The sequence below is a fragment of the Nipponia nippon genome, unplaced genomic scaffold (genome assembly GCF_047370975.1).
Source record: "Nipponia nippon isolate SJK-2023a ecotype South Korea unplaced genomic scaffold, ASM4737097v1 scaffold_7, whole genome shotgun sequence".
NCBI classification, from domain to species: Eukaryota; Metazoa; Chordata; class Aves; order Pelecaniformes; family Threskiornithidae; genus Nipponia; species Nipponia nippon.
The window spans coordinates 876,616-893,671 of record NW_028262391.1 but is presented as its reverse complement, the minus strand read 5'-3'; the positions used below and the strand labels follow the sequence as shown (position 1 = coordinate 893,671).

Genomic DNA, 17,056 nt, shown 5'->3' with positions numbered 1-17,056 from the left:
CTGTACCATGTGGTCATCTTTCAGTAAAGGCATATTTGGCACCGCAGCTGCCTGTAGCAAAAATATTGCAGTGAATAAATGAACAGGTCTCGAGTGTCTCATAGCAATCATGAAAAAAAAAAAAAAAAAAAAGTCGAAAAATGGCCAATTTTAGGAGGCACATCTCAAGTTCTTCCATACATTTCCATACAGCGAAAGGCCTGCCCGCGGCCCAAACCTGCAGCTCCTCAAGAGCCGCTTCGGTAAAGTACAGGTTCTTTGCTTTTAAGTAACTGGGTTTTTTGCCCGCCCTGTCCGGAGGACGGGGAGGAACGAGCCAAGCCCCGCTGCGGGGTCGCTGCCCGGCGGCCGGGCCCTGCCGAGGGCCGGTGCCCATGGGCGCACCGCCGCGCCGGCCGCACGCCGCCCTCCCCACACGCGGCTTTGGGTTAGAGAAGCCTGAACGCTGCTGCAACGACACGGGAGGATGCGAGCTTCTGGAAATGGTCACTCGGGAAGCCCTGTCCCCCCGGGAAGAGAGCCCCAGGGGAAGGCGGGCTGGCGTCCCCCCGGAGGGGCTCGTCCCCGTCCCTGGTCGCCCGGATTCCGCCGGGGAAGCCCAGCCCCGGGGCGGCGGCAGCGGGTCCCTGGGCGGCGGGGCCGGGCGGAGGCTGAGCGGTCCCCGGAGCCGCTGCGGGCACGGCGCGGGAGGCAGCATCGGCCGGGGGCGAGAGGTGCCAGCAGCGGCTGCCCGGCTCTTCCTCCTCCTTCAGAGCCCGGCCGGGGGCCTGCCCGGGGCGGGAACCCCGGCATTCAGGCGTTATTTGTTCCCCGGGCAGGGCTGTGGGGCAGGCACCGCGCTCAGCCCCTCGGCGGGAGAGCCTGTCGGGCAAGCGCCCCGCCGGGCGCTTCTCTTCCCCTCTGCAAGGCAGAGACGCGGATACCTTCCGCAGATTTGGGGCGATCCGTTATTTTATCTATGCACCTGGGCGCAGGTGGGTTTTTTCCGAGGCTAAAATGAATTGTGAAAGGCAAAGTATAGGACGCTCGTTCCCGTGGGATCGGTCTCGGCGCAGGCTTAAGGCTGCCGATGCCCGTGGGGGAGCTCAGACCAGGGCGAAAAACGCGCCCTAAGACGCGAGTTTCTTTCAGAGCCCTTCCAACCTGTGGTTCATTCCTTTTTCCCCCCCCCCGTCCTCGCCAGAAAGCCTTAGAAATTGCTGCGGGGCGTTAGAAAGTTGCAGCCACCCGGTCCACGCACTGATGATTTCGTTTCTGGTTATCTGCAAAATGAGCTTTAAGCCAATTTCGTGCTTCAGGCTAAAAAGAAGGATTCGTGTTTCCCTCCTAGATGCGTGGCATTCCTGGAATCTCTTTGTCAGCTTGCCGTAGGACGCTGCTGTAATTTGCCTGGAAACTCTCTCCAGAATTTGTACGCAGCGGTTAAGAACGACGTAAAATTTCTGAGCCATCGGGATGTTTTGTCTGGCAAGAAAAAAATGATCTTTCCTTGCTAAGTCGGTATTACAGTGCTCGGGGTCTGGTTCCCATTTCACCCCAAGAACCAGTGTAGGCAGCAAAACGCGCGTTTCCTACTGCCTCCTTTCCCTCGCTGCCCTGAGGAACGGAACGCCTCGGGAGAAGCGGCTCGCTCTTCCCGAATCCTGCCAGTTTCGGAAAGTTCTTGCCCGATTTCCTTCACTTCGCCTCCTTCCTCCCGCTCCCCCCCAGTCTCTTTGCAGGTGGCGGCTCCTGCGCAGCGCCCGGCGGTTGCCCGGCGGCGGCGGGCCCGGCGCCCTCCCGCCAGCCTCGCCGGGCGGAGGGGCTGCCCGGCCCCGCTGCCCCCTCCCCGCCCCGGCGGAGCGGGCGGGCGCGAAGATGTTTATCCTGAGGCGGAAAATGGGTTGTTGAAAAACAAGCCATGTGCAAATAGTTTAATTTTCCGTTTTGATGCTTATCTTTGTCTCCCGAATTTCATCGGAGAGGCTTTAATTGGCGTGTGGGTAATAGTTCCTCAATAATCCCTTATTAGATGACTTCAGACGAGTTGCGAACCAATAACGTCTGAGTCCCAAAAGTGAAAGTGGAATTCGAAGGCGCGGGTCAGTTTTTGTCAAGGGGCTCGTTTGAGCGCCTTTGAGTTTGCCGGGAAAGCTAATTAAAGACCGTTTGAAGGTTAAAGTCATTATTCCGTGCCGTTGTCGTGCTACAAGTGAGCCGAGTTTTGTGAAAACACAAAGGGCAGAAGTCACGGAGGTGGATTACTGTCAGTCCGGGCTCCGGAGGCACGGAGCGCCGTGGCGTTAATTCCCATAGAAAGGTAGACAAACACAGCCCCGGACTAACAACTTCCCCGCAGAGCCCCATTGTCCGAGCCCTTGCCTTTGCCTTGGGGCTCCCTCCCAGCCGCGGCAGCCGTCACCAGCTCCGCGGCGAGGGACCGGGAGGCGCTGGGCCGCCCACGCCGGACCCGTGAAACCCTTTCCAGGGCGCAGACAGCTGCGGGCCGTGGCGTCCCCGGGGGCCTCCTTCCCCCCTCGGCGGCGCCCACTTAGTCGTTACTTAGCTAAAGAAAGTTTGCGGGGCGCAGGAAGGCCGCCGGAGCCCGCAGCGCCCGAGCTGCTCTCCGGCCGCCGGCCGCGGTGCCCCGAGCGCCCCGGGGGCTGCGGCGGGGCCGGCCCGGCCCCCCCCCGCTGCGGGGAGCCCCCCGAGGGCCCGGGGAGCCCCGCGGAACCGCCGCGCTGCGCGGGGGATGCGCGCCGCGGGCCCGGCCCGGCCCTTTGCGCCTCCGGCTGCGCGGGCCGCGGCGCGCAAAGAGCGCGCAGAGGCGGGCGCGTACGCTGCGCGGCCGGGGCCCCTCGCCGCGGAGCCGGCTGGCCCCGCTCGCTGCCGAAGTCGAGGTTTTTCGGTCTGGCTGCGGCTACAGATCTCCCCAAATTCAAAGAAACAGATGTTTGGGCTGATTAGGGACGGGGCGCGGGGGGAGGGGGGGGATCCCTGCAGCTGCAACTCAAAGAAATATATCGATAAAATATTTCGGCGGTAATAAACAGGCAGGGATCAGCTCGACCTTGCGAGGTCTTTATTTTAATTTTTCCCCCCTATATACAAAAATCTTTATCAAACCTCCATTCTATGGCTTCAATAAACAGAACCCATTACCTCACGGCGGCTTTTGTTGGCCTGTATACAAGCGAGAACAAAATGGTTATTCAGGAGAACGCTTTCGATTTTTATTGTGTGTAGTATGCACAAAGAGCAGTGTTATTGTATTAAAAAGAACCATCTGTAGCAGAAACAATGGCATCAAATTATCTTTGAATACCCACTGCAAAAATATAAAGCTTTTTTATTATTCTTCTGCTGTACGGTGGGGGACAGAGAAGTGACTTTTTTGTTGTTGCGGGTGCATTCTTATAACACACACAAAATCAGCCATTTGGATTTTTTAAGCCATAAACGATTTTTTCCCCTCTTGTTCCAGGGACCGCAGTTAAAAGCTAGGGCTAGGACTTGGAGGTTGTGTAGGCAAACGGAAGGCGAGCCGGGGGAAGAAAAACCGAAATGGATTCGTTCTCTGTCCTGGATGGAGGAGGAGAGGAGAGGAGAAGGGGACGTGCGAGCTGCCTCCAGCTGCCTCTGTCCGGTGAAAAGTGCCGCGGCCCCGGGGCTGAGCGGGCTGCGGAGCCGGCGCGGACTCTCGCTGCAGCCTGCCAATCAAGGCGCTAACGAGCCACCACCCTGCGCGGGCACCGACACGTAAGTAGCTGCAGCACAACTTTGACATCCACAGTTTTTCCCCCCTCCTCCCCCGTGACCTTTAAATTGATCGGGGAACGTAGCTCCCACCTACGGCCCGCCGCTCTCGGCTCCGCAGCGTCAGCCCGGGCACCCGAGCGCGGCCGCGGGCTGGGCTGCAGTTGCGCGGCGGCGGGTCGCCACCGCTCCGCGAGGCAGAAGCGCTGCCGGTCCGAGGCTGCCCCTGCCCCGCACGGCCCGGGGGGGGCCGCCCCCCTCCCGCCCCGGGGCGCTTCAGGCGGGGCCGCTCTTTCGGCGTCCCCCGGGGGGCGAGCCGCGGAGCGGGGGGCGGCTCCCAGCCGCGCGTCCCGCCGGGCGCCGGGCCGTCCCGCCGCCTCCAGCGGCGCCCGATCCCGTCCCGGGAGCCGCCTGCGGCCGGGGCGCTCCGCGGGGGCGGCGGGGCCGTGCGCGGGCCGCGCAGGGGCGCGCGGGGGGCGCAGGGGCGCGCAGCGCTAGCGCTGGCGCGGCGCCCGCGGCCGCTGCTCTCTGGCGCCCCCTGCCGGCGGCGCGGCGCGCTGCCCGCCTGCGCCCCCCCCCGCCCCGCGGCGCGGTCCGGCCCCGGGCCCCCGGGGCTCCTGGCCGCCGGGGCTCCTGGCCCCCGGGCTGGAAGGGGGCTGGCAGCGGGGGGCGGCTGGGAATGAAGCGGGGCGCCTCACCGCCCCGGCCCAGCGCTGCCTTCTGACGCCCGGCGCCCGGAAAGACCGATTTTGACATTTCGGCTCGTTATAATGCCATTTGGAGGGGAGCTCTTCTTAGTTACAGTCAGCAAAGTTGCGGCTGGATTTCTCCCCTCGTTTTCCACCCTCTTCTTTTTTTTTTTGGTAAGAATTTGGTAGATAAAGGTTAATCTTGGGCTGAATGATAGAGCTGTGATTGACAAGAGAAAAGGTGTTGAGGGCAGGTCGAGCTGTCTTATTTACAGCCCACTGCTTGCTATAGAGCCTTTGTTAGGACTGGAAAGCTAATTTAGTGCTGATCAAAAGCACCACGGAGTTAAAGGACTGGTAATGACTGCTAATTTCATTTCAGCCTCATAGATCCCCAACCGCTGTAATTAAAGACGTGCTATTTAAATACAGGTGAAGAGTTTTTGTAGTAGGGGGAAAGTGGGTAGCCGGTTACCGTTTTATTTATGCTTACTATGGTGAAAGACCAACATCTGAGGTCGGATTTTGGCGGCCGGCTGTTGTGCGGCGCCCTGCCCCCGCGGAGCGGGCCGCACCCGCGCTGCGCGCCCGCGCCTCGCCCGCCTCCCTCTGCGTTAATTATTCCCATCCCACGGCAGCCGGGGAGCGCCAGGGAGAGGGGGACGGAGGGGCATGTGTCAGCCTTTAAGTGCCGCTGCGGAGGCGCGGGTCCTCGGTGGCTTTTTATTTTATTTTTAATTAAATTACTTCGCCGCTCCGCGGCCGGTTCGCCGGCTCTGAAACGATGTAATTTCACAACGGATACAACAGTTTCTTTCTGGGAAACATCACAGGACAAAAGCTCCACGTTTTCCTAGTTGGTTAAAACTGGCACGCACAAGGAAAAAAAGAGAAAAAAGCGAGTTTAGCCTCTCACCTCCCGCCGCCCCCGAGGGCCGCGGATCCGCGCTCGGCCCCGCCGCGCGCCGGCCGCTCCCCCGCTTCCGGGCGGCGCCGGGCGGGTGGCGGCGCCCCCTATCGGCCGCGCCGGGCGCCCCGCCGGGGGGGGGGGGGGGCGGGGAGGGCGAGCAGCGGCGCCGGCGGGCTTGGGGGTGGCGGGGGGCGAGGCCGGCGCCCCGGAGCCCGACGGGGCCGCGGCGGGGCCCAAAGGAGCCGCGGTGCGGCGGGGACCGGCGGGGCGAGCGGGCAGCCCAGCCCAGCAGTCACGGCAGGGGAAGCCGCCTCCAGCTTGCGCTGTTTGCTCTGTGGATACGCAAACGTTTAAAACCAACGCAGACGCCACTAAAACGCCACCGAGTAGTTTCTCAGCAGAGCTTCCCGAGAGCCTGGGTCCTACGGGGTGGCGGTGCGTGCTGCTGTCCCACGCCCGGGCAGAGCGGGGTGCTGCTGCGGGGCCGCGCCGCCCGCACTGAGGTGCTGGGGGCGAGCGGCGCCTGCCTTCCCCCTCAGTCCGCCAAAAACGGGCTGAAATGCCGTGTCTTTAAACCCGAAGCGACAAAATCTTCTCACCTCCCCCCAAGAAGGAGCAAAATACCCCCCTCCCCCAATTCCTGGAAAAGGAAGAAGCGTTGTCTTCAGTCAGTGCTTGGAGTGGGGTTTTTCTTCCTCACTGTGGAGATGACAGGTTTAAAAGCAACCTGTTCGACAGAAAAACGATTAGCCAAAATCCGTGAAGTGCTGCGTCGCCACCAAGTTTTTGGGTGAATGAGCCGCCCGTTCCAGCGGCACCTGCCAGCGCGGTGGGCTGGCGGCGGCGGGTTGCGGCGGTGCCGGCACGGCCGGTGCCTCTTGCGTGCGGGGAGAAACGCTAATGGAAACCAAATTATTTCTGCTAAATGGGGGTCATTTCCTATCTGCTGTTGGCAGCCCGGATGAAAGTCATAACGCCGCAGTTTTTCTGTTAAATGAATCCTATGGTTGTTGGTCGCACCAGAAACTTTTCACTTTAGAAATTATATACGAGTGGCTTTTTTTTTTCCCAGACCATTGTTTGTCGCGCTGAGTATACTTTCTGCGCTCTCTCAGTCTGATCTCCGCTTGAGACTCCTAATAAGGCAATTCTGCAGTAAGAGCGCCCAAAATAAAGACATAGCATTTGCTATAAATAATAGCAAGAGCCCTGCACAGATTTCCTGCACAACGGAATTCCCAGATTTCCTTTACTATTTCTTTAGTTAGCGTGCCTTGGGTATATATAACTCCGAACCGTACATCTGTGTAGATCTGCCAGGCCGGCTATAAACAGAGATGTTCTGTGGCGGTTGCGGCGGGAAGAGCGCGGCGCGGCCGGTGCGCAGGGCGCAGCGGGAGGCACTCCGCCCGCGGCGCGGCGGCTGCTGCCGAAAGGTGCGCGCCGAACCGGTGGCGGGCGGGGGCTGCGCTGGTGGCAGCGGCGGCGAGGGGCTGGCGGGGGCCGCGGAGCCCCCCGGCGAGGGCAGGGGCTGGCGGGGGCCGCAGCGGCCGTCCCGTCCCCCCCCCCCCCCCCGAGGTGCGGTTTTGGGGGGCGCCGCCCGGGTTGCTCTGCGGGCGGCACCCGAGGGAGCAAGTGCTGGAGGTCGGGGAGCGGGTCCCGGGCTCGGCAGGCAGCTGGCGGCAGGGGGGGAGCTCTGTGCGCCCTCTCCTTCATCTCCACCTGGAGGAAAAGTGCATTTTTAGTTTGTTTATGTCATTTGGCAGGAGGTTTTTTGGCTGCCGGCGTTGCCTACGGCTTTCTCCCGGGCGGTGGAAGGGGAGACTGGCAGAGACAAACCCGAAAAGCAGCCTCGCACGCCAGGTTCCCCCCGCGCCTTGCCTTCCTCCTCCCTCGGCCGCCCCCGGCCCCGCTGCCCCCGGCCGGCACCCCGGGCCTCGGCCCCGCTCCCCCGTGCTTTCCCGGGCAAAAGGGCTGTGACCCCCCCCCGCAGCCCGGGGGCTCCAGGGGTCCCTGTGCCTCCGGCGCTTCTCCCGCCCCGCCGGTGGCTCGGCGGTGCCGAGGAGGGGCCGGGCCCCCGCGCTGCCCGGGCGGCGGCCCCTGCCCCCCGCCGCCCCCCGCCGCCCCGGCGGGGCTCCCCGGGTTCCCGGGGGGAGGAGGACAGCGGGCAGGCGCAGGGGAGGTGGCGGTGCGATTATTTATAGCGCCGTCTCCCTGCTCCGATTAGGCGCCGTCTAAATATGAATCCACAGTATAGACAGCTAGTCTATAATTTGAATTAAAATCCCCCCAACGAGCCCGTCGCTGGAGAATTCTGAAATCGCAAGCCTAAGTTGACACAATGAGCCCATGGTGTCAATAAAGCAGGGGCGAGATGGAGAGATTGTCACTCCAGACCATAACAGTTCTGAAAGTGTCATTACCGTCTGTCCTGTCAATGAGCTCCAAATTAAGGACTATGAGGAACAGCGAGATAAAAGTCACCGTCTTGGCTCCATTATAGGCGATCGTGTCAGTGATCTGAGAATCACTGGAAAGGGCTTTTTTTTTTTTTTTTTTTTTTTTTTTTTTTCTTTTCCCTTCTCCCCCCCCTTCTTTTGACTGTGCTCTCGCCCCGCGGTGGGGCGGCCCGGGCCCGAGGTGCCCCCCGGGCCGGAGGTGCCCCCCGGGGCAGCCCAGGCTGCGACCCGGGCGCTCCCCCCGAAACCGCCCGCCTGCGCGGGGAAACGGGGCGCCGTCAGCGGAGGGGCCGGCAGACTTCCAGCAAAACCGCGCCGGGGCCGAGGAGGGCTTCATTTGGTGCGGGCGACACGTGGGATCCCACGGACGGACACTTTTTTACACCATTATCTTCTCAAGTCAGCAGAAAGATGGTGAAGGGGAAGGAGGGAAATAAAATAGCAGCCCCAACTTCAGCAAAAGCCAACACGTCTCTATTTGAGAGAGCCCCTTCCAGGCATTAAGACTTTCAGAAAACGTCCCCGATCTCTCTCTCTCCTGTGAGCCCGAGAGAGTTAAGGGGACTTATTCAGGAATTGGAAACCTTCAATTCTGGATTTTTGTGCCTTTGTGGGTTTAAGCAAAGCAGTTAGCGTTCTTCAGGAGGGGTTTTGTGTTTAATATACATGAGTTCATTCAACTACAATGGGAAAAGAAAACTCATTTGTTCTTATAAGACTAGGAAGGAAAGATAACTTTAAATAGACTGCCAAAAAGGATCCTGCTCGAGGGGGCTGCTTTCCCGCTAAAGGGCCTGCATTCAGCTGTAATTTCACCCCCTTACGTGGTGCAGCAATTCCTCGGTTTATCCTCGCCCCTGGTGCTTGATTTTCCGATTTATTTTTAAGGTCCTGTAAGAAGAAGTCGGGGGCTCAATTCTGCTCCCCCCGGGCGGGAGGTGCGGGAGCGCTGCGGCAGGGGCGGGGGGATGGCGGGGAGCCTGCGGCGGCTGGCGGCTGTTTGCGAGGAGCCCTGGCAGCCCCCTGGGCAACCGGCCTCTCCGGGGGCCAGGGGCCCGGGACAGCGGCTGCGAGCGGCGCTGGGTGCGCGGCGGCCCCTCCGCGCTGCGCGGCGCGCCCGAAGCTCGGCCCAGGATCCCAGCTTTATGTATTCATTCATTCATTCATTTATTTATTTCGCTTCTCGTAGCGCTGGAGAAAGGTGGAGAGGGTTCTTTTTTGTTTGTTTTCTTGTTTGGGTTTTTTTTTAACCTCCCCGCGCTTTGTTTTTTAACGCCCGATCCCCCCCAGCAGCGGGCTCCTGCCTGCGGTGGTGGCCGGCAGGGGAGGTGGCGGGGGCCGCCCGGAGGCCCCGCATCCCCCGGCCTCCCTCCCCGGCCTCCCTCCCCGGCCTCCCGGCCGCACGTGTGCTGGCCCCGCGGTTTCCTTAGGGAGAAGGCGGCTGAAAGGGGGCCGGGAGGAACGCGGAGCTGCCCCCGCATGCCCCGGCTTCGGAGGGTCCTCGGAGCCCCTGCGCGGAATTGTTGGGCGAAGGGGGGTCCCCTCCCCGGTTTGTGCGGGTAATGCCACTTCTGAGGGCGACAATCGGGCTGCTTGCTGGACAGGCAGGGACAAAAAGGAGATTAAACCGTTTTAAATAATAATAAAAAATATCCAAACGTAAGCAGAGTGGATTACACTTGCTCCAGCGCCTCGGTCCCCCCGGATCCCCCCGACGGCCGCCTCGGGCCCCGCAGAGGGTGGCCGGGCCGGGGCAGCCCCGGGGGTCCCCGGCCCCCAAACTTCCCAAGTTCACTGGAGCGCCGGCTTTGCGGGGGGCTCGGCCGCCGCCGGGGAGGGGTTCACCGGGCCGGGGCTCCGCGCCGCCTGCCCCGGCAGGGCCCCGGGGCGCAGCCCCCCCCGCCCTCGGGGCGCCGCCGCCACCTCCCCGCCCGGGTTTGAAATTCCCTGGGGAGCGGGGCGCGGCTGGCGCGGCACAACTGCCCTGGCTGACTGCGGCCGCCGCTGCAGCGGCAGGGGGAAGAGGACATCGCTCCGTACATTTTCGTCTTCGCGTTTGGTTTTTTTTTTGTTTTTGGGTTTTTTTTTTGTTTTTTTTAACGTAATGAAATTAAAACTTTTGGAGCTCACAGTTGACATTTTGCAGAAAATTGAGTTATCAAGGCAGTAATTATTTCACAGGGAGATAAAACTCTCATAGCCCTAACTGTCAAATAGGCCCCTTTTCAGATTTTAATTACAAAATAAAATTAGTCTGCTCTTCCTCGGAAGGGTTTGTGAGTGGCTAAACAGAGCTTTCCCCAATACTGGTGGTCGTCAAACTCTGCTAATTAGCAATGCTGAGAAATTCCAGTTAACAAGGACATTCTCTAAGTCTCTGCAGGTTCCCTGCCGTTCGCCTTCATTTCCATAAGAAGATTAAGAGTGGAGGGGAACACACTCAAATGCAGATGCAGAAAAGAAGCGTTTTTAACAAGCATCATAATAGTAAGATGCTTGGCTAGTTCTCACCTAATTACTGCAAGTTAAACCTCTATTTGCAGCTAAGGACAAAAAATGGAGCTGCAATCTCCCATCTCCACAAGACTGCTTAAGAGTTTGCTTTAGATTGGTTACCAGTGGGTTCAGGGAAAAAAATAATATGAAAACGTGTATATTCTTTCCGATACAGTTACCGCGATAGGTTGTATCCTTGGGGCTTTTCGAGAAATCGGCGAGTATTAGAACAGTAAATACGTAAAATGCAAGCAGTTGACATTCATTTTCTTTTTAAGAAACTCACAACCTGCAAGTAAGAGTGCGTGTGCCGCAGAGCCCATCACGGAGAACATTTGCAGACTATTTGTTTAATGTGAGCACTTTTCATTTCCATAAATTACAGCAAAGGCAACGATTTTGTAAATCCACTGGGATTAAACCACCCCTCCGCAGGCCGCCCTTCCAACGTGGCTGCGTTCTTCCAGGGAGCGGTGGTGGTATTGTCACCCACACAGAAAACTCGGGGACCGTTTCATCTTCTGCATTTCGCGGCCGGCATCCCGCTCTGCCCCCGCTCCCCCTCTCGGTGGCTGCGCCCGCACTCCCGCACCCCTCCCGACCCGGGGGAAGGGGACAGAACGCCCCCGAGGAGCCCGAGCCCTCACCTCGTTTTCTGTAGCGCATTATTATGTATGTGCGCCAGATAGTTTATTGCATCGGTAATTAAAACAGTTAATTAAAATAGAGCTGTAAATACTCCCGATAGCGCAATTGTTGGGCATTTCCCATCCTTTATTCGTTTGATAAACGCAATTAGGAACGGGCCAGGCCCCAGAGGCCTCCAGCGTGCACGGGGCGGCCCACGGGCCCCGGGCCTGCGGGGAGCCCCGGGCCGCGGAGCCCCGGCCCTGCACCCCGCGGAGCCCCGGGCCTGCACCCCGCGGAGCCCCGGCCCTGCACCCCGCGCACCTCCTGCCGCTGCAGCCGGAGCAAAGATAACGCTCGCCTTGTGCACCGCCAGCCCTCGGCCATCAGGTTGTTGTGGTGGACAACCACCACCGCCACCCACCCCCCTTCTTTTACAAAAAAAACTTAATTATCCCTAAGATTTTATTTTAATAACGTTATCGGCTGCGGACCACAGGGAGGACAAGAAGCGAGCAGAGAGCCGCCGTGCCCTCGGGAGTGTCCGGGCGGTCGGGACCCGTTTCTGCCCCGCATCTCGTCGTTCGCACCTCTTTTTCGACGCCTTAAGCTGCCCCGTACCGGGGGCTGTACGTACGTTCCCGCGTTCAACCCGACCGCACTTATTTGCGTAATCCACGCGCAGGAAAAGGCGCATCCGTGTTCGCCGGCCGGCGTTTGTTGTTGTTGTTATTAATCGTTACAACCGTGCAGTCGGGGTGTCATTGCCGGCTCCCCCCGCCCGCGCCCCGTCCCCCTCCCGCTCCCGGCGGCGCCTCCCGCCCGGGGCGCGGCGGGGCCGGCAGGGGGCGCCGCAGCGCCGCGGCTGAGCCGCCCGGGCGCGGCCCCCGCCCCCGCCGCTCCGCGCCCCGGCCCCTGCGCGGGGCGCCCCGCACCCCCCCGCACCCCCCCCCGCCCCATCGCCGCGGGGCGATCGCAGCCAAAGGCGGGGCGGGGGAGGGGCGGAGCGGCGCGGGGGACCGCGGGGGGGGGGGCGGCGAGCGGCCCCCCCGGCCTCACCTCCCCCCCCCCCCCCCCCCCCGCTTTGTCGTCAAGTGCGGTTTAGCGACGAGGACCCCGAGGGGGAGTGGAAGCAAACTTCGCCCGCGCTTTGTGCGCCCGCGTAGCGACGGCAGGGGCAGCGGAACGGGCGGGTGGTAGCGCCGGGCCCGGCCGCCCGGCCCCTGCGCAGGGGTCCCTGCCCCGCCCGGCGCGGTGCGGGGGCGCTTGGGGAGCCGCCTTTGGGCCCGACGGCCCCGCTGCCCGGGCCGGAGGGAAGCGCTTGGCGTCGTGCGGGGGGGCCCGGCGCGGAGCCGGGCCCGGGGGAAGGGCGCAGCCTGGCCCGGGGCTGTGCGGGGCCCACCCGGCCGCCGGCGGCGGGGGGGCGCGGAGCGGGACCCGGCCGGGGGCTCCGCTTTCACGGGCCCGGCCCGGCCGGGGCGAGCGCCGCAGGGGCAGGGCCGGTGGCGGGCGGGCGGCCCCGCCGGCCCCAGGGCCGCGGGCAGAGGCGGGGGGGCCGGGGGGAAGCCGTTCCCGCTCCGCTCCCCCCACGGCTTCTCCCAGCCCCGAGCCAACACCAACTTAAAAAAAAAAACCAAAAAAAAAACAAACCAACAGACACACAACCAAAAAATCCCCCACGTAGCAACAATGCTGTTTACCCACTTCCTCCAAAAGGCGTGTGTGACCTGTTGCTGGAAGGGGGGATACAAAGGCTCCCCAGCGGCTGCCTGGGCCGCCTCCGGGCCCGCCCCCCCCGCCGAGCCGTCCCGGCGGCTCCGAGCCCCCGCCCCGTTTCATGCAAAACCAGGGGTAGAGACTGTCCTCAGTGGCGGAGCCGGCGAGCGCTGATTGGCCGGGGCCAGCGCATTTATTCCCCGACAAGCCCCCATCACATGGATGGTTGTCTATTAACTTGTTCAAAAAAGTATCAGGAGTTGTCAAGGCAGAGAGAGAGAGTGCGTGTGTTTGCAAAAGGGGGTAAAGTAGTTTGCTGGCTCTTTAAGACCGAGGTGGAGAGAGAGCGAGCGAGCGAGCGGCAGGCAGAGAAAAGGGGAAAAGGAGGAAGAAGAAGTTTTTTAAAATCGAGGCTCCGGCGGCAATAATAGCAGTTATTAGCATTATTAATCCATCAGCGAAGAGGAAGATCCTGATCTTGATCCAAGCGTGGTTTTGGGGAGTCCCCCTCCCCCCTTTCCTACCCCTCCCTAGGAAAAGGAAAAAAAAAAAAAAAAAGTCCGGCTCGGGACTTCGCCGCGGCGGCTCCTCGCTTCTCTGCTCCAGGCTGGTTCCAGGCAAGAGTCGTTTGAATGTACAACATGATGGAAACCGAGCTGAAGCCTCCCGCCCCCCAGCAGGCTTCGGGGGGAGGCACGGGCAACTCCAACTCGGCCGCCAACAACCAGAAGAACAGCCCGGACCGGGTCAAGCGCCCGATGAACGCCTTCATGGTCTGGTCCCGCGGCCAGCGGCGGAAAATGGCCCAGGAGAACCCGAAGATGCACAACTCCGAGATCAGCAAGCGGCTCGGGGCGGAGTGGAAACTTTTATCCGAGGCGGAGAAGAGACCCTTCATCGACGAAGCCAAGCGGCTCAGAGCTCTGCACATGAAGGAGCACCCGGATTATAAATACCGACCCCGGAGGAAAACCAAGACCCTCATGAAGAAGGATAAGTACACGTTGCCAGGGGGCTTACTGGCGCCGGGCACCAACACCATGGCGACCGGGGTAGGGGTTGGGGCCACCTTGGGAGCTGGGGTGAACCAGAGGATGGACAGTTACGCGCACATGAACGGCTGGACCAACGGCGGCTACGGGATGATGCAAGAGCAGCTCGGCTACCCGCAGCACCCGGGCTTGAACGCGCACAACGCGGCGCAGATGCAGCCCATGCACCGCTACGACGTGAGCGCCCTGCAGTACAACTCCATGACCAGCTCGCAGACGTACATGAACGGATCGCCTACCTACAGCATGTCTTACTCCCAGCAAGGGACCCCGGGCATGGCCCTGGGCTCCATGGGCTCGGTGGTCAAGACGGAATCCAGCTCCAGCCCCCCCGTCGTCACCTCCTCCTCTCACTCCAGGGCTCCGTGCCAAGCGGGGGACCTCCGGGACATGATCAGCATGTATCTCCCAGGTGCCGAGGTACCAGAACCAGCTGCCCCAAGCAGACTTCATATGTCCCAACACTACCAGAGCGCACCTGTTCCTGGCACAGCCATTAATGGCACACTCCCTCTATCGCATATGTAAGACAAAGGGGCCGGGGGCGGGGGGGAAGGCGAACTAAGCAAAACAAACAACAAAAAAACTTTTATTAGAAATCCTGGACTTTTTTTTTTTTTTTTGACTATTTTTGTACAGAGAAAACTCGGGGCGGGGGGCGGCGGGGGGGGGGGGGGCGCAGAAATTAAACCGGCGAGGAACTTGTATAGATCTCGGAGGGGCAGCAACTACACAAAACTTTTAAAAAGTTCTAGTGAAAACGGTAGGAACTTTGCAGAAAGTTTGCAAAAGTCTTTACCAATAATATTTAGAGCTAGACTCAAAGAGCGAAGAGGAAAATGTTTTAATATTTGCAGGCAACTTTTGTACAGTATTTATCAAAAGAAACATGGCAATCAGAACGTCCATCGGCAACAGAGGGAGAAGGGAAAAAAAAACAAACGCGCGAATTTGCCAATTATTTTTTAAAAATAGAGTCTACTTGGAGCGTCGTGGCTGTGGCAGCTGAATGTGCAGCAGCTGCGAGAGGAGAGGGAATTATTTTACAGCATTTGGACATTTAAATTGTTTTAGAAATTGTACAAAAAGCAAAAAAGGTAGGATGAGTACTGGCGAACCATGGGCTTGGTTTGCTGAAAAAGGGCAAACGTTTAGATTGTACTAAATTTTTTTTTTTTTTTTTTTTTACTTCTTGTTAAAAAGCAAAAATTGCCATGCAGGTTCACACGCCGTTTGTTAATTTATAATAACTTTTTGTTTCCAGACTTCATCCTGTTCAAAGAAAAGCAAAAAAAAAAAAAAAAAAAAGAGAGAGAGAGAGAAAAATACCAACCTGAAATTACTGTGTTTGAAATATTTTCTTATGGTTTGTAATATTTCTGTAAATTTATTGTGATGATATTTTAAGTTCTTTTTTTTTCTCATTTTCCGTAGTTGTATTTTAAAGATTCGGCTCTGTATTATTTGAAATCAGTCTGCCGACAGTCCATGTATATATTTGAACTAATACCATCCTTATAACAGGTACATATTCCAGTTAAGTTTTTACTCCATTATGCACAGTTTGAGATAAATAAATTTTTGACATATGGACACTGAAGTTCCGCTTGAGTCTTGGATTTATTTTTGTAACGCAAGATGTTTTTTAAATAATTCATGCAGCAGACGGTATCACGGTAGCCAACCGAGCACGATAAATAATGCAGCCATGTATAGAAAGCACGAATATTTTGGTGTGTACGTGTAGAGCGAGGGCGGCAGCGCCGGCGGAGCGGCTGCCCCTGCCTCCGTCGGGGGACGGGGACGCGGGGCCCGCCGCTCCGCCCCGGTTCCCTTCCCTCCCGCGGACGCGATGGGGCCGGGGGGGTCGGGCTCGGTTGCCCGTGACCACTTGTTGCCTGCGGCGGGGCGCGGAGCGGTGCGGAGCGGCGCGGCGCGGAGCGGGGGCCCGGCCGGGCCCTGCGAGCCGGAGCCCGGCTTGCCCCGGCGGAGAAGCCGCTGCTCCCTTTTCCCGACGGCGCCTTCCCCCCCGGGCGCGGCGGCGGCGGGGCCGGGCGCTCCCCGCTCCCCGGGCCGCGGCTCCCGGGCGCCCCTCGCCCGCGCCGGGGCAGCGCCGGAGGAGGCGAGCGGCGGGGGGCTTGGCCGGGCGAAGGCGAGAAGCAACGAAAAGCGGGCAACCGAACACGAGCGGCCGAGGGCCGGAGGCTTTCGGGCTCTGTCGCAGCTCGCTCTCGGATCCCGCGTCTGAAGTTGGCGGCGCGGCGTAAGCCCGGCCTCGGACGCGCCCGGCAGCCGGCCACAAGCCCCGGAGAGCCGCGGCGGCGCCGGGCGGGCAGGAGGAGCGAGGGCCCCGCCGTCCCCGCGGGCCGAGCCGGGCCGGGCCGGGCCGGGCAGGGGCGGGCAGCGCCGGGCCGCCGCCGCCCCTTCCCTCCCCTGCGGCCCGGCCGCCGCTTCCCTGGGGAAACGCGCGTGGGGGAGATGCGAACAGCAGGAACAACAATTTCCAAAAAGCGGGTGCGAGCTCGGGGCAGTGCGGTTGCGGACCGGTGGCGTCTTCTGGCAGCGGCGCGGCGCGGTGCGGTGGCAAGGGCGGGCCGCGGCGGCGGGCCGAGGCGAGGGACGCCGGGGCGCTCCGGCCGGCGCGGCTCCGCTCTTCTCGCTGGTGTTTCTTGTCGGGCACTGGATTTCGCTTTAGCTCGGGGAGGAAGAAGGAAAAAAAACAACGAACCGAACAAAACCAACCAAAAAACTAACGGCGAAAAAGTGACCTGGCTGGTGGTGGCTTTTATTTGGTCGTGCTGTTTCCTAGGCCTCCCCCCTGGAAGGCTGGCGTGCGGGTGAAAACTGGGACTGCCGGACTGGGAGATGCGGAGTTTGCTCACCGCCTGGGTCTGTAGTTCAGCTCCCTTTGTCCCTTTTATGTCTGCACCGTCGCGGTACTCGGGCAGCACAGCAATTCTTGCAGATTCCCAGCCTTTTCTCTCTCTTTTACGGTGCTGCCACGAGTAAAATGTTCTTTTTCAGGGCTGCGAGCATTTGCAGCGCGCCTGGGGATTATTCACGGGGTGGCGAGCCCACGTCCCCGCTCCCGCTCGCCTCCCCGGGAGCAGAGACCCGGGAATAAAAAGCCCAATCGATATTGCGATTCCATTTTTTAAAAGCGAATCTTAGCCAATTAACAGCAATGCAGGCTGGCCCCTTTTTGAAGTGCTAACTAAAATATTCGAGGGGGGTAGTTGGAAATGTTGGTCCTTTTACAACTCGCATAGAGAAGGCGAGCTAATGCCGTTAAACAAAAGGCACTAAGCCACATATTCAGGCTTAGGGAATTCAGCAACTTTTTATATGGGCAATTTGTTTAAGCTTAGATTT

General features: G+C 60.2%; 2 protein-coding genes across 3 annotated transcripts in view; both read left to right on the top strand.

Annotated features, from left to right (window-relative positions):
• Positions 1-17,056, top strand: part of LOC148050743 (uncharacterized) — a 302,993-nt gene that overhangs the window by 253,564 nt on the left and 32,373 nt on the right. For both annotated transcript variants that reach the window (XR_015700443.1, XR_015700442.1), the window contains one exon: positions 3,464-3,738. The gene's annotated coding sequence lies outside the window, so the exon portion shown is untranslated. The remainder of the gene's footprint in view (positions 1-3,463; positions 3,739-17,056) is intronic.
• On the top strand, positions 12,876-14,220 carry SOX2 (SRY-box transcription factor 2). Its single transcript, XM_009475015.2, has one exon. The coding sequence runs from the start codon at positions 13,265-13,267 to the stop codon at positions 14,210-14,212; it is 948 nt and encodes a 315-aa protein (XP_009473290.2). The 5' UTR covers positions 12,876-13,264; the 3' UTR covers positions 14,213-14,220.